At 54.9% G+C, this 14,483-nt stretch overlaps 3 protein-coding genes and 1 pseudogene across 3 annotated transcripts; 1 reads left to right on the top strand and 3 right to left on the bottom strand.

The window, feature by feature from the left end:
• Window positions 1-3,275: 3,275 nt before the first annotated feature.
• Window positions 3,276-3,581, bottom strand: LOC126635013 (feather keratin Cos1-2-like). Its single transcript, XM_050305937.1, has one exon. The coding sequence runs from the start codon at window positions 3,579-3,581 to the stop codon at window positions 3,276-3,278; it is 306 nt and encodes a 101-aa protein (XP_050161894.1).
• A 3,086-nt stretch (window positions 3,582-6,667) lies between these two features.
• LOC126635012 (feather keratin Cos2-2-like) lies at window positions 6,668-6,997 on the bottom strand. The gene has a single exon (XM_050305936.1). The coding sequence runs from the start codon at window positions 6,995-6,997 to the stop codon at window positions 6,668-6,670; it is 330 nt and encodes a 109-aa protein (XP_050161893.1).
• Window positions 6,998-9,417: 2,420 nt separating this feature from the next.
• Window positions 9,418-9,741, top strand: LOC126635015 (feather keratin Cos2-2-like). The gene has a single exon (XM_050305939.1). The coding sequence runs from the start codon at window positions 9,418-9,420 to the stop codon at window positions 9,739-9,741; it is 324 nt and encodes a 107-aa protein (XP_050161896.1).
• A 2,435-nt stretch (window positions 9,742-12,176) lies between these two features.
• LOC126635005 (feather keratin Cos2-2-like) lies at window positions 12,177-12,898 on the bottom strand (annotated as a pseudogene).
• Between the last annotated feature and the right edge of the window lie 1,585 nt (window positions 12,899-14,483).

The following is a 14,483-nucleotide window of genomic DNA, read 5'->3' as shown; positions in this document are numbered from 1 at the left end:
GGTTGTTGCTTGTCCAATTGCCAAACAACTTTCTTCCAAAGCAATTTCTGCAGAGAGTGCAGTAACACTGCCAGGGGTGGAATAAAACATCTCCACTAATGAGAGTAGTGGAGGCCCAGGAAAGTTTGCAGTTGTTTCAGCATAGTTAAAACACGTAACTGTTGGACCATTTGCTGTACTGTGTTCAGTGTTTCTCTAGGCTGCACATGCCAAACTATTCCCCAAAACTGCACAGCAGTACTAGTGCTGTGTATTTCCTTTGGAATAACTGCCCAGCCTCAGTCCTGTAAGTGGCCTTTCAGCAATTCAGCAGCTGCCTCAGTTTCCTGTTGTGCCTGTGCCTTAATCAATAGATCATCAATATAATGGTGAACAGGGATAGCACCCAACAAGAGTTGCTACATGAGCTGCCACCATCATGTGGCAAATGGAGGGACTGTATTTATGTTCCAGAGGTAATACCTGAAAAGTATATTGCTTTTGTTAGGTAGCCCCTGGTGGTCTAGTGGTAAGGGTGCGGCGCTGTCACCACCGAGGCCCGGGTTCGATTCCCGGTCAGGGCCACTCCTGGGCAGGTGGGGCTCGTTAGCCCTTAAAGGCAACCCACCTACGTCCTAAGGACCTCGCTGCCACCGTCCAAGCTCGCTTGGCCCCGGCAGATGAACCTTAGGATTAAAGGGTGGGCTCAGTTCCGCGCACACTGTGTCTCACCTAAAAAATCCAATGCGCAGGCTGGAAGGTGTAGAGACCTTCCCCGGATCTTTGCTCGTGAAGACTGACCATTATTATATTTCTTTTGCTGCCACATAGAGGCAAACTGGTCCTGACTTTCTGAAGCATGGCTACTGAGAGTCACTGCCACAGCCTGGCCAGTCCTGGACTTTTCCTGGGCCATAGCATGGCTGTTCCCAGATTCTGCTGACCACGCCTTCACGTGGAGAGTGAGTCAACTCGGCAACCAGATGGAACAGCCACGACACCACGACTGAATGCAAAAACTAAATTTACTTTTTTACATCACTAAGTGGAGGATCCCAAAGCAACACCCAGATCCATTTTAAACCATTTCCTCCCGATCCAAGAGATTTCTAATGAAATAGAATTTCACAGAGCCAACACCCATATGACAAGTGTGCTGAGTGTTAGGCAGCGCTGAGTCCCTTTTGGAGACTGTTGGAACTGAGTCTCTCAGACCCAGCAGGAGCCACTGGACTCTTCTGACAGAGCCCATCCCAGCAGCCTTCTCCCCCAGCTCCCAAACCTTGCCAAATTTACAAAGTACAGAGGGTCGAAGGCAGGATGAATGCCCACTGCAGCAGAGAGAGGCTGACAATGGAGCAGGTCCTGATGGCAGGACCTGTTACACTCTCATGGAGCTACACATTCCCTCTGCAGAAGGGTCTGGACAGGCTGGATACATGAGCCAAGCAGGCAGGGTGAGGTTCTACAAGACCATGTGTGAGGTCCTAGACTTTGTTCACAATAACCCCCTGCAGCTCTACAGGCTGGGGCAGAGCAGGTGGAAAGAGGCCTTTGTGGAAAAGGACTTGGAGGTGCTGGTGGACAGAGGCAGAACAGGACCCACGGTGTGCCCAGACCGGCAAAAAGGCCAAGGGTACCCTGGCCTGTGTCAGGAATAGTGTCCAGCAGGACCAGGACAGAGATTGTGCCCGTCTGCTGTGCACTGGTGAGGCCACACCTCGAGTGCTGTGTCCAGTTCTGGGCCCCTCAACTGAGGAAGGACATTGAGGGGCTGGAGTGAGTCCAGAGAAGGGCAGTGGAGCAGCTGGAGTGCCTGGAGGGCATATCCTGTGAGGGCATGCTGAGGGAACTGGGGTTGTTTAACCTGGAGACGAGGAGGCTCAGGGGTGGCCTCATCACTCTCTACAACTCCTTGAAAGGAGGTTGTAACCAGATGGGGGTTGGCCTTTTCTCCCAGGCCACCAGCAGAGTTCAGGCTGCTCAGGGAATCAGTCAACCAGGTGTTTCAAGCTCATGGTGGGTGGATCTTGGCAAGTGGCCTGGTGCCCATGAAGACATTCTATCACTGCCTGTCCTCACCTGGGCGAGGGGAGAAAATACAAAGCCAAAGTGAGGGGTCAAAATAAGGTCAGGGAAAACACTCAGCAATTATGATTCATATTGGGGGAATTAGCTTTAATTCATTTCCAATTACCCATAGACTAGGACAAAGAGAAACAGTAATAAATCTAAATCCACACTGTCCCCCAGCCTTCCATCTTCCGGGTCTCAGCTTCACTGCCAACATCTCTGTCTTCTTCCCCACCAGTGGCACAGGAGGAGAGGGAAAGGGGGTCATGCCCAGCCCATTCTGGAAGTCTCTGCACTCCTTCCTCCCACTCTGCTCCCCTGCTCCACTGTGGGTCCCTGTTACAGGGTGAGTCATTGCCAAAGGGTGCAGTTCTTCAGGAACAAAATGTTCCATCGTTTCTTTTAACAGGTTCAAAGGTCATGGCAGCAGTACCTGCTCCATTGAGAGTTTCTCCCCACTGCAGTGCATATTTCTGCCATGATTCTTTTCTAGTGCAGGTTCTTCACAGGATAAGAGTTTCCTTCATGGTACATCGACCTGCAAAGGGCTCCATGGAACAGCTGATCCCACTCAGCTCTTTTGTGTGGCTGATCCCAATCCTGACACAGCAAACACCCCAGCCCTGCCTGTCTGGACACAGCTGGGCAGAACAGTCAATGTAAGGGAGGTGTAGGAAAGGATGAGTTTGTGGGCTGTGCCCAGGAATTGCTGTTGCCCGTATCAACTCCTAACATATTTTGGAGCCATCTTCTCTTTTGCTGTGGTCTTTGCTGTAGTTTAGCCATACAGGTCTTTGTCAGACACAGAGAAAAAGGCAAAAACAAAAATCCAGCAGCTCTAACCATCTGCCTTCCTCTGCTTTCTTCCCTGAGCTCAGTGGAAAAGTTCCCAAAGAATAGAAGGACTCATAGGCCCAGGCTTGGATGCAGAAGAGCTTTATTGAGACTAAAGAAGCAAAGGAGGTGGCTCACAGAGGGCACCAGCAGCAGTCACTGACATGCAGTGGGGGTGTCCCTCTGCCTGCGCTGCAGAGGGAGGAAGGCCAAAAAGTCCCCAGGAGGGTGGCATTGGGTGGTGGTGACAGGACAGGAAGGGAAGAGAGAGAAGAGAGAAGGAAACAAGAGGCAGAAAGTGTGAATGCCATGTCCCAAAGGTCTGTTTTCAGTCCAGCAGCACGATCAGAGGTCTTGCAGGTTGTTGCCCCAGGATGTTTGCAGGGCCTTTAGCAGGGCCCACATCTGGAAGGGTAGCAGCTGGTGATGCAGGAGAGGTCAAAGCCCCCGGAGTTGATGGGCACTCCGTCACAGCTGAGGATGCTGCCAACGGCAGCGGAGGTGGAGGATCCCACCACGGTGTTCTGTGGGAAGGAGCTGAGGATGGGCCCGGGCAGGGTCACCAGCACAGCAGAGGGCTGGATGGCCACGGTGGAGCTCTGGCACTGCCTGACACAGCACTCATTGCAGCTGTTGGCCAGCGGGGTGGGCCCGCAGGGCTGGCAGCAAGGGTTGCAGGGCTGGCAGCAGGACATGTCTCTGGCTCACAGGGGCACCTGGCACACAGGGCAGGGACAAGCACAAAGCGGGCACACATGAGAAGCAGCCCTGCAGCCAATCCCCCTGCAGCCAAGGCACCTCCTGCCCCACATTGCACTGCCCAGCCCAAAGCCCACCAGCCTCCTCAGCCAAGTCCCAGCCTCTCTCTGCACAACCCCTTCTCTCCCCTTCCCTCTCCCAGCACCAGCAGCTCCCAGCCCTGGCCTAGCACAGCCCACATCAGCTGAGACCTGCAGGGAGGAAAGACGTGGTCTTGAAGCAGCAGCAGGAGGAGAAGAGGCTTCCCACTCACCTGATTCCTGAGGAGAAGGAGGTGAGAGAAGAGGATGAGAGAGCAGAGACTTGGGCTGCCTTTTATAGCAGTCCTGCTCTGCCCCAAGCCCACAGGCACCTTTGTGGAAGTCATAATTTTCTCACCAGCTCATGCCAGTTGTGAACCATCCCAGCTAATGGTAGGGGCTGTGTCCTGGTTTCCTGCACTGCTGCCTTTTCATTTCCTGTCTAATTCCACGTGCCTTCCTATATGAACGCTTCTGGAAGTGCTGGGATGAGAATCTCAAGGATTTCTTCTGGGGCAGAAAGGTGTCAGCAGAGGCAGAAGTCTCAGATCAAGGGCTGTTGTCATCCTGTGAATGCAGGTGATGTTCACCTGGGTCATTCCTGTGGTCTTGTTTGTGGCAAAGGTGTCAGCAATTGGGCATCGCTCTCGTGCTTCTCGCCCGCCTGCCCAAGGACTGCCATGGCAGGGACATCCCAGTGTGTCCTCACAAGAGCCCCCAGCTGATGATGTTTCTTGGCCTGATAAGAACATAGACATGGCCAGGAGAGTCTGTGAAGCTCCTGTGCAGGGGTCCCCCCTGGGGTGGCCATGAGCCAGCAGAGCAGAGGGCTGCCCTTGCACAAGGAGCCATCGATGCCTTATGCGGGAGTGTTGCTGTGCCTGGGATGGGACAAGGGCTCCTCATGGCCAAGCCAGTGCCAGATTCACTTGCACAGCTCATCAGCCTGTGCTGAGGGAGGCAGAGGCTGAGACCTTCCTCCAAGTGTCTATTGCACTCAAGGCACCAGGTGCATGGACTGCTCTGCTCTGAGGTGTAGGATGGATTCTCAGGGAGAATCAAACGGCTTGGAGTCAAACTCCTCGGGTTTTCAAGCACAGATTTTCCACAGATCCCCCAAAGACTCAGTGTCAGGGCCTGGCCATTGTGTCTCAGTGGCAGGAACATGTGATTTAGGACAAAAGACCCAAATCCTGCTGCATTCTCTTGTGCAGGTGCAGTGGAGTCCCTTTTTGCACTGAAAGATCCTGTTGTGTACTGACTGCAACACCCCATCCTGCCCCGCGTGTGCTGCCTGAGGGTGGAGGAAGCAGCAGAACCAGGAATGGAGGGGAGTTGAGTCTGAAACAGAGAAGGGGATGGAGTGAAAGCATTTCAGCTTTTTCTTTTCCATATCTTCTTCTTTTTTTTTTTCTCTTTTGTTTTTCTCTCTCACAATCCTGCACTATGCTTTATCTGTAATGATTGGAATGAATGTTCTCCGAGTCAAGCCCAGGGTTGCCTGTGATGGTCATGGTGAGTAATCCCACTGTCTGTACCTCAACCCACAACTGTTTTCATACTACTTTCTCTTGTCCTATAGATGAGGGAGAAAGCAGCTGGAAGCCAGTCAAGGTCTCTGTTCTTCTGCATCAATTATGGCAATTAGAAGTGCCTTTGGGGTTTTTTCACGTCTGTGCCTTTTCCTTCTCTTTTCTGTGTGTGCCAGCAGGAGCAAATCTCTTTCTCCCACTCCTGTTCCCCTTAGAGGGCAGTAGGCAATGATGTCATTTGACCCTTGTGCTTGTGGACCCAGGAACTGGTGGCAGGTTTACAGCCACGGGCAGAGCTCAGCACACCAACCTCCTGCATAGCCTCGACTGAACAAGCAGACCGTGTAAGGTGGAGCTCTGAAGGAAGGAGCCTCAGTTCTCCCCTGACATCCCTAATTTCCCCTCTGCACCCAAAGATCTGGGGATGAAGATTCTCTGCCTGGGAGGGGCCGGGGTTGTTGCCTCAGGGAAAGGGAGAAGTTGTTGAGAGAGCTTCTGCCATTGAAGTGTTCATCCTCCTCCGAGTTCCAGGATGGGACTGGAGTGTCCCTGAGCTGCAAAGAGACAGCAAGGGCTGTGGTGATGGGTGCTCTGTCCATGGCTCAGTGGCAGGAACTGGGCGTTGCTTGTCTGTGTCATCCTGGCAGCCCATGTGAACAACCTTCCCTGTCCTGGAGCTGCTCTGTGTGATGGGCTTGGGGAGGTGCTCTCTGCAAGGCACCTCAGCCCTGCCAATGTGTGCAGTGAACGTGTGGGGCTGCCTGGGCACTGCCTGGATGGGATGGAAGAGCAGGGGACTTGCCTGAGGTATCCTTGCTCTTGGATCTAGGCAATGCCCCCTTCTGCTGGGGATGGGTGGGAAGGGGAAGAGGAGTTTCTGGGCTCACGCCAAGGTGATTTCTCCCTCATGACCATCTTCTGTAGGAGCATTTTACTCCATGCACAGCAAGAGGGACTGCCCTGTGTGCCTGGAGAGCTGCTGATCTCCCAGGGACCCTTAGGAATAAGAAAGGGTCCGCTTCCTCCCATTGTATCTCCTTTCTCCCAGGACAGCTTAGAGAGGGTCTGGAGAGGCAATAAACACAGAGACCCACTAACTGGGATGCAGAAGAGTTTAATGACTCTAGAGAAAGAAACCAGATGTCTCTGAGAAGAGGATGCAGTGAAAGCATCGCCATGGGCAGTCAACAGTCAGTGCCCCATGGAGGGATAGTAAGGCAATCCATCCTAGGCTGGACTTGGTGAGCATCAAGGTAAAGAGAAAGAGGAAATATCAAAGGCAAAAGTGGAAAAGGAGAAAGCAGAGTAAGGGAATGAATGGCAGAGGCCATGTTTTCAGAGAGTCCAGGACAGCCTCCTCAAATGGAGGAGCGGGACATGCTCAGCCCCTCTGAAAGCAATGGCCACTCTCTCTGTTGTTCAGTCTGGAATCATCTTCTGGCCTTCTGGTCTGGTCTGTGTCTGGTGTCTTTAGCAAGGGAGGCACCTTCTGCTGCCACAACAGGAGCTGGTGATGCAGGAGAGGTCAAAGCCCCCGGAGTTGATGGGCACTCCGTCACAGCTGAGGATGCTGCCAATGGCAGCGGAGGTGGAGGATCCCACCACGGTGTTCTGTGGGAAGGAGCTGAGGATGGGCCCGGGCAGGGTCACCAGCACAGCAGGAGGTTCAATGACGACGGTGGAGCTCTGGCACTGCCTGACACAGCACTCATTGCAGCTGTTGGCCAGCGGAGTGGGCCCGCAGGGCTGGCAGCAAGGGTTGCAGGGCTGGCACTGCTGGCACTTCTCAGGGCACGACATGTCTCGAGCCTGGGGCTGCACCTGGCACACAGGGCAGGGAGCAAGCAGAGCACACGCACACCTCAGCAACAGCCCGCCAAGCACCACCAGCAAGCCAAGGCACCTGCTGCTGCCTGGCCAGGGACAGGCTCTGCAGGGGCCAACAAGGCAGCCTTGCCCTGAGCCCAGCAGGGCCTGCACACATCAGCCAGGTCCAGGGCTGCTCCTGCCTAAGCTGCAGGAAAAGAACCCCCTCAGCCCAGCTCAGCCTCTGGCCACAACACACGCTCTGCCCTCTGCCCACACCACCCCCATCCCAGAGCCCTCCCACAACAACAAGGAGCAGGGATGGGCTGCAAAACTCCACCCTGTGCTAGAGAGGGGAGGAGAAAGGGGGTGTCCACTCACCGGGTTGCTGAGGACAAGGAGATGGCAGAAGGGCTTGAGAGAGCCACCAGTCAGGCTGGCTTTTATGCTGGCCCCACAGAGCCTCAGGGCCCAAAGGCCGTGCTGCATAAGTGACAATTTTCCTGCATGATCCCAGCGAACGGAAACATCTCTGGAAATGACTGGTAAGGCATGAGTTGTTTCCTCCCTCTACCCTGACTTTGCATTTCCCTGCTTACATCATTCCCATTCCCTCATGGACACTTGTGAGTCCCCATGACAGAATATGAGAGGTTGCAGGATTTCTGGGGGCAGGGATGTGTCAGTGTGGGCAGAAAACATGGACTAAGTGAACAAAGGATCCAGAGGAGACAGGGGATACCAGCTTGGGGCACTCTGATGTATTTCTGTAATGCTTCCTGCTTTTGTAATTCCTATGGACAGGAAGGACCCCAGTTCTCCCAGCCCTCCCTTCCTTGGCTCATCACCCAAGTCCTCCCCTGACTGTTGGTCCTGTCCTGTTGATCAGAACACTTTGGCTTCCTCCTCTGGCTGGCCAGTCCCTGAGGCTCCTCTGGCACTGCTGCCTGAGCATCTGTGCTGTTCAGAGGCCCCGTCCCTGCTCTGACAGCAGCTCCCCAACAACCCCTCACTCCCATCCCATCCCATCCCCTCTGCCCCCGTGCTGATCCCCACTAATGGGTGTGGCAGTAGGACTGTGCTCAGAGTGTGTGAGTGTCTGCACATCCCTGTGCTTGTGCTCCCCTGGGATCACCCCCTGGGAGCCTCTGGCCTGCACGTGTCCCTCTGTGCACAGGGCAGAGCACTTTGTGTGCAACCTCCTGTCCGAGTCCTTGGGCACCTTTGCTGTGTCTGTGCATCTGGGTTGGTCCTTGTGCTCCCTGGGCAGGTTGGGAACGTGTCAGTGCCTCTGGGGGTGTCCTCAGCTGTGGCTGAGCCCAAGGCTGAGCCCAAGCATTCCAGGGCCTGTAGTGACATCCCTCCCCAACAGCGCCAGGATCTGACACAGTCTCAGCTCCCCGTCTTGTTCTGAGGAGATCTGGAGAGGATCACGGCACTCAGGTCTCACAGAGGAGAATCCTGACCCCAGGCCATCACTCCTCATACTCCCTCCAGGCAGCCTTGGGGCACAGAGCTGTTTCCCAGGGTCCTTGCTCCTGTCTCATGTGGAAGCCATGGCTGGGATCAGAGGTGAACTCAGGCACAGCTCAGGGGAGCCCTTGGGTGATGAGCCAAAGGCTGGAGGGCTGGGAGCTGCTGGGAACCTTCCTGTCAGCAGGAGCAGAGTGCCCCAGGCTGGCATCACCTGCCTCTTCTTTGTGCACTTAGATCACAACTTTTGCCCATACTGACACATCTCTTACACCCAGAAATCCTGGAACCTCTCATACCCGAACTCACAAGTGTCCATGAGGGAAGGGTGATGACGTAGGCCAGGAAATCCAAAGTCAGGGTAGTTGGAAACACCAACTCATGCCATACCTATCATTCCCTGAGATGTTTCTGTTCATTGGGATCATGCAGGAAAATTGTCCCTTATGCAGCATGGCCTTTGGGCCCTGAGGCTCTGTGGGGCCAGCATAAAAGCCAGCCTGACTGGTGGCTCTCTCAAGCCCTTCTGTCACCTCCTTGTCCTCAGCAACCCGGTGAGTGGACACCCCCTTTCTCCTCCCCTCTCTAGCACAGGGTGGAGCTTTGCAGCCCATCCCTGCTCCTTGTTGTTGTGGGAGGGCTCTGGGATGGGGGTGGTGTGGGCAGAGGGCAGAGCGTGTGTTGTGGCCAGAGGCTGAGCTGGGCTGAGGGGCTTCTTTTCCTGTAGCTTAGGCAGGAGCAGCCCTGGGCCTGGCTGATGTGTGCAGGCCCTGCTGGGCTCAGGGCAAGGCTGCCTTGTTGGCCCCTGCAGAGCCTGTCCCTGGCCAGGCAGCAGCAGAAGCCTTGGCTTGCTGGTGGTGCTTGGCGGGCTGTTGCTGAGGTGTGCGTGTGCTCTGCTTGCTCCCTGCCCTGTGTGCCAGGTGCAGCCCCAGGCTCGAGACATGTCGTGCCCTGAGAAGTGCCAGCAGTGCCAGCCCTGCAACCCTTGCTGCCAGCCCTGCGGGCCCACCCCGCTGGCCAACAGCTGCAATGAGTGCTGTGTCAGGCAGTGCCAGAGCTCCACCGTCGTCATTGAACCTCCTGCTGTGCTGGTGACCCTGCCCGGGCCCATCCTCAGCTCCTTCCCACAGAACACCGTGGTGGGATCCTCCACCTCCGCTGCCGTTGGCAGCATCCTCAGCTGTGACGGAGTGCCCATCAACTCCGGGGGCTTTGACCTCTCCTGCATCACCAGCTGCTACCCTTGCAGATGTGGGCCCTGCTAAAGGCCCTGCAAACATCCTGGGGCAACAACCTGCAAGACCTCTGATTGTGCTACTGGACTGAAAACACAACTTTGGGACACAGCGTTTAGACTTTCTGCCTCTTCTTTTCTTCTTTCTTCCCTCTCCTGGGGACCTTTTGGCCCCCCTCCCTCCCTCTGCAGTGCAGTCAGGGGGACACCCCCACTGCATGTCAGTGGCTGCTGATGGTGCCCTCTGTCAGCCACCTCCTTTGCTTCTTTAGACTCAATAAAGTTGTTTTGCATCCAAGCCTTGGCCTCTGAGTCTTTCATTATTCTTTGCTAACTTTTCCATTGAGTTCAGTGATGGGGGGCAGAGGAAGGCAGAGGATTGGAGTTGCTGGAGTTTTCTTTGTGCCTTTTCCCTTGGAGCCGACAAAGACCTCCCTGGCTTATCCACTGCAAGGACCACACCAAAAGAGAAGATGGCTCCAAAAGTTTACAGGACTGGTGATGGGGAAGAACAATGCCTGGGCACAGCCCAAAGCATCAACTCTTCCTACATCTCCTTTACACTGACCATTCCAACCACCTTGTGTCCAGACAGGCAGGGCTGGGATGTTTCATGGGATAGGGTTGGGATCAAGCACACAAAAGAGTTGATTGGGATCAGCTGTTCTGTGGAGCCCTTTGCAGGTGGATGTACCATGAAGAAAGCCATGACCCCGGGAAGAGCCTACACTAGGAAAGATTCCTGGTAGGAATATCCACTGCAGTGGAGAGAAGCCCACAATGGAGCAGGTACTGCTGCCAGGACCTATGAAAGGCTGGGGGGAATCTTGGTTTTAATGTCTTATTATTTCCTTTGTCATAGTCCATGGGTTACTGGAAATAAAGGAGTTGTATTTCCCCAAGATGAATCATCTTTTCCTGTGACAGGAATTGCTCAGTGTTCCCTGACCTTATTTTGACCCCTCACTTTGGCATTGTATTTTCTCCCCTCGCCCAGGTGAGGACAGGCAGTGATAGAATGTCTTCATGGGCACCAGGCCACTTGCCAAGATCCACCCACCATGAGCTTGAAACACCTGGTTGACTGATTCCCTGAGCAGCCTGAACTCTGCTGGTGGCCTGGGAGAAAAGGCCAACCCCCATCTGGTTACAACCTCCTTTCAAGGAGTTGTAGAGAGTGATGAGGCCACCCCTGAGCCTCCTCGTCTCCAGGTTAAACAACCCCAGTTCCCTCAGCATGCCCTCACAGGATATGCCCTCCAGGCACTCCAGCTGCTCCACTGCCCTTCTCTGGACTCACTCCAGCCCCTCAATGTCCTTCCTCAGTTGAGGGGCCCAGAACTACACACAGCACTCGAGGTGTGGCCTCACCAGTGCACAGCAGACGGGCACAATCTCTGCCCTGGTCCTGCTGGACACTATTCCTGACACAGGCCAGGATACCCTTGGCCTTTTTGCCGGTCTGGGCACACTGTGGGTCCTGTTCTGCCTCTGTCCACCAGCACCTCCAAGTCCTTTTCCACAAAGGCCTCTTTCCACCTGCTCTGCCCCAGCCTGTAGAGCTGCAGGGGGTTATTGTGGCCAAAGTAGGACTCAGCAACGACTCTTGTAGGCCCTCAGTGTTGGCTTGGCCCGTGTATCCAGCCTGTCCAGACCCTTCTGCAGAGAGAATGTGTAGCTCCATGAGAGTGTAACAGGTCCTGCCATCAGGACCTGCTGCATTGTCAGCCTCTCTCTGCTGCAGTGGGCATTCCTGCCAGGAACCTTTTCTGGTGCAGGTTCTGCACAATATCGCAGCAATCTTCATGGTACATCCACCTGCAAAGGGCTCCATGGAACAGCTGATCCCACTCAGCTCTTTTGTGTGGCTGATCCCAGTCCTGACACAGCAAACACCCCAGCCCTGCCTGTCTGGACACAGCTGGGCAGAACAGTCAGTGTAAGGGAGGTGTGGGAAGGGATGAAGTTGTGGGCTGTGCCCAGGCATTGCTGTTTCACATCCCCTCTCCTTCCACTTTTTGGGACCATGCTTTCCCTCATAATCCTGGCTGGGGAGTAGCCAGGGATAGGCTTGTCAGGTCCAAGGGAAAGAGCACAAATTAAAATCCTCTAAAGGGAGTCCCACCTTCTGCTCTCCCCTCATGTTTCCCTGAGTGCCTTGTAAGGGCAGACAGAGAAGGAAGGAGGACTCAGAGGCCCAGATTTGGATGCAGAACAACTTTATTGAGTCTAAAGAAGCAAAGGAGGTGGCTGACAGAGGGCACCAGCAGCAGCCACTGACATGGAGTGGGGGTGTCCCTCTGCCTGCACTGCACAGGGAGGGGGGCCAAAAGGTCCCCAGGAGAGGGAAGAAAGAAGAAAAGAAGAGGCAGAAAGTCTAAACGCTGTGTCCCAAAGTTGTGTTTTCAGTCCAGTAGCACAATCAGAGGTCTTGCAGGTTGTTGCCCCAGGATGTTTGCAGGGCCTTTAGCAGGGCCCACATCTGCAAGGGTAGCAGCTGGTGATGCAGGAGAGGTCAAAGCCCCCGGAGTTGATGGGCACTCCGTCACAGCTGAGGATGCTGCCAACGGCAGCGGAGGTGGAGGATCCCACGGCGGTGTTCTGTGGGAAGGAGCTGAGGATGGGCCCGGGCAGGGTCACCAGCACAGCAGGAGGTTCAATGACGACGGTGGAGCTCTGGCACTGCCTGACACAGCACTCATTGCAGCTGTTGGCCAGCGGGGTGGGCCCGCAGGGCTGGCAGCAAGGGTTGCAGGGCTGGCAGCGGGACATGTCTCTGGCTCACAGGGGCACCTGGCACACAGGGCAGGGACAAGCACAAAGCGGGCACACATGAGAAGCAGCCCTGCAGCCAAGCCACCTCCTGCCCCACATTGCACTGCCCAGCCCAAAGCCCACCAGCTTCCTCAGCCAAGTCCCAGCCTCTCTCTGCACAACACCTTCTCTCCCCTTCTCTCTCCCAGCACCAGCAGCTCCCAGCCCTGGCCTAGCACAGCCCACATCAGCTGAGACCTGCAGGGAGGAAAGATGTGGTCTTGAAGCAGAAGTAGAAGGAGAAGAGGCTTCCCACTCACCTGATTCCTGAGGAGGAGGAGGTAAGAGAAGTGGATGAGAGAGCAGAGACTTGGGCTGCCTTTTATAGCAGTCCTGCCCTGCCTCAGGCCCACAGGCACCTTTGTGGAAGTCATAATTTTCTCACCATCTCCTGTTAGTTGTAAACCATCCCAGATAATGGTAGGGGCTCTTTCCTTGTTTCCTGCACTGCTGCCTTTTCATTTCCTGGTTTTTGCCACGTGGTTTCTTAAATGAAAGCTTCTGGAAGATCTGGCATGAGAGACCCAAGGATTTCAGGGACATAACACCTTAGTGCAGGCAGAAGGCTCACATCAAGGCCTGGTGTCTTCCTGTGCAAGAAGGTGATGTGAACTTGGGTCATTTCTGTGTGGTTTTCCTGTGGTACAGTTGTCATGAAATGCACACTGCCCTCAGGCTTTCTGCCCACACGTGCGCTCGGGAATGTCTGCCTTGGACCCCGCAAAAATCTGGACATGCTCAGCAGGACAGAAAAACATAAAAAAGGTGGATCTCTGCGAAAAATATGTAGGAAACACCCCCAACAGATGAGGACTCAAGTACCCTGGGAACAGACCGGGCCACAGAAATGCCCCTTGTCTTCCCAAGGGAGCTGCTGAGAGGGTACAGAGAGAGGAGGAGGTCAACGAGATGGGCACAGTCTTCCTGAGGGCAGTGTAAATAGAGAAGAGGGTCAACCCCTGGCAGCAGAAGCCCGAGTGAAACAAAGAGTGAGGGTCACAGAGAGATGGGAAGGGAAAAAAAAATGATGTTTCATATCCCTTCTCATGGCAGCCCTCGAGACTGTGGGCAGAAAGCCTGAGGGAACTGTCCATTTCACGACAACTGTACCACAGGAAAACCACACAGAAATGACACAACTTCACATCATGTGCCTGCACTGGAAGACACCAAGACTTGATCTGAGCCTCGAACCTGCACTCAGGTGTTTATATACCGGAAACCCTAGGGCCTCCCATCCCAGCACTTACAGAATTCTTTCTATAGGAAAGCACATGGAATGCACAGGAAATGAAAAGGCAGCAGTGCAGGAAACCAGGACACAGCCCCTACCATTAGCTGGGATGGTTCACAACTGACAGGAGCTGGTGAGAAAATTATGACTTCCGCAAAGGTGCCTGTGGGCCTGAGGCAGGGAAGGACTGCTATAAAAGGCAGCCCAAGTCTCTGCTCACTCATCCACTTCTCTCACCTCCTTCTCCTCAGGAATCAGGTGAGTGGGAAGCCTCTTCTCCTCCTGATGCTGCTTCAAGACCACGTCTTTCCTCCCTGCAGGTCTCAGCTGATGGGGGCTGTGCTAGGCCAGGGCTGGGAGCTGCTGGTGCTGGGAGAGGGAAGGGGAGAGAAGGTGTTGTGCAGAGAGAGGCTGGGACTTGGCTGAGGAGGCTGGTGGGCTTTGGGCTGGGCAGTGCAATGGGGGGCAGGAGGTGGCTTGGCTGCAGGGGGGTTGGGTGCAGGGCTGCTTCTCATGTGTGCCTGCTTTGTGCTTGTCCCTGCCCTGTGTGCCAGGTGCCCCTGTGAGCCAGAGACATGTCCCGCTGCCAGCCCTGCAACCCTTGCTGCCAGCCCTGCGGGCCCACCCCGCTGGCCAACAGCTGCAATGAGTGCTGTGTCAGGCAGTGCCAGAGCTCCACCGTGGCCATCCAGCCCTCTGCTGTGGTGGTGACCCTGCCCGGCCCA

Source organism: Myiozetetes cayanensis, unplaced genomic scaffold, assembly GCF_022539395.1.
Source record: "Myiozetetes cayanensis isolate MyiCay16 unplaced genomic scaffold, myiCay2020 scf104, whole genome shotgun sequence".
In the NCBI taxonomy this organism is placed as follows: domain Eukaryota; kingdom Metazoa; phylum Chordata; class Aves; order Passeriformes; family Tyrannidae; genus Myiozetetes; species Myiozetetes cayanensis.
Note: the sequence above shows the minus strand (reverse complement) of the source record. Positions and strands in the feature narration are given on the sequence as shown.

Coding starts and splice junctions, on each gene's coding strand:
- LOC126635013 (XM_050305937.1), bottom strand. CDS start 3,581: ATGTCCTGCTGCCAGCCCTGCAACCCTTGCTGCCAGCCCTGCGGGCCC.
- LOC126635015 (XM_050305939.1), top strand. CDS start 9,418: ATGTCGTGCCCTGAGAAGTGCCAGCAGTGCCAGCCCTGCAACCCTTGC.
- LOC126635012 (XM_050305936.1), bottom strand. CDS start 6,997: ATGTCGTGCCCTGAGAAGTGCCAGCAGTGCCAGCCCTGCAACCCTTGC.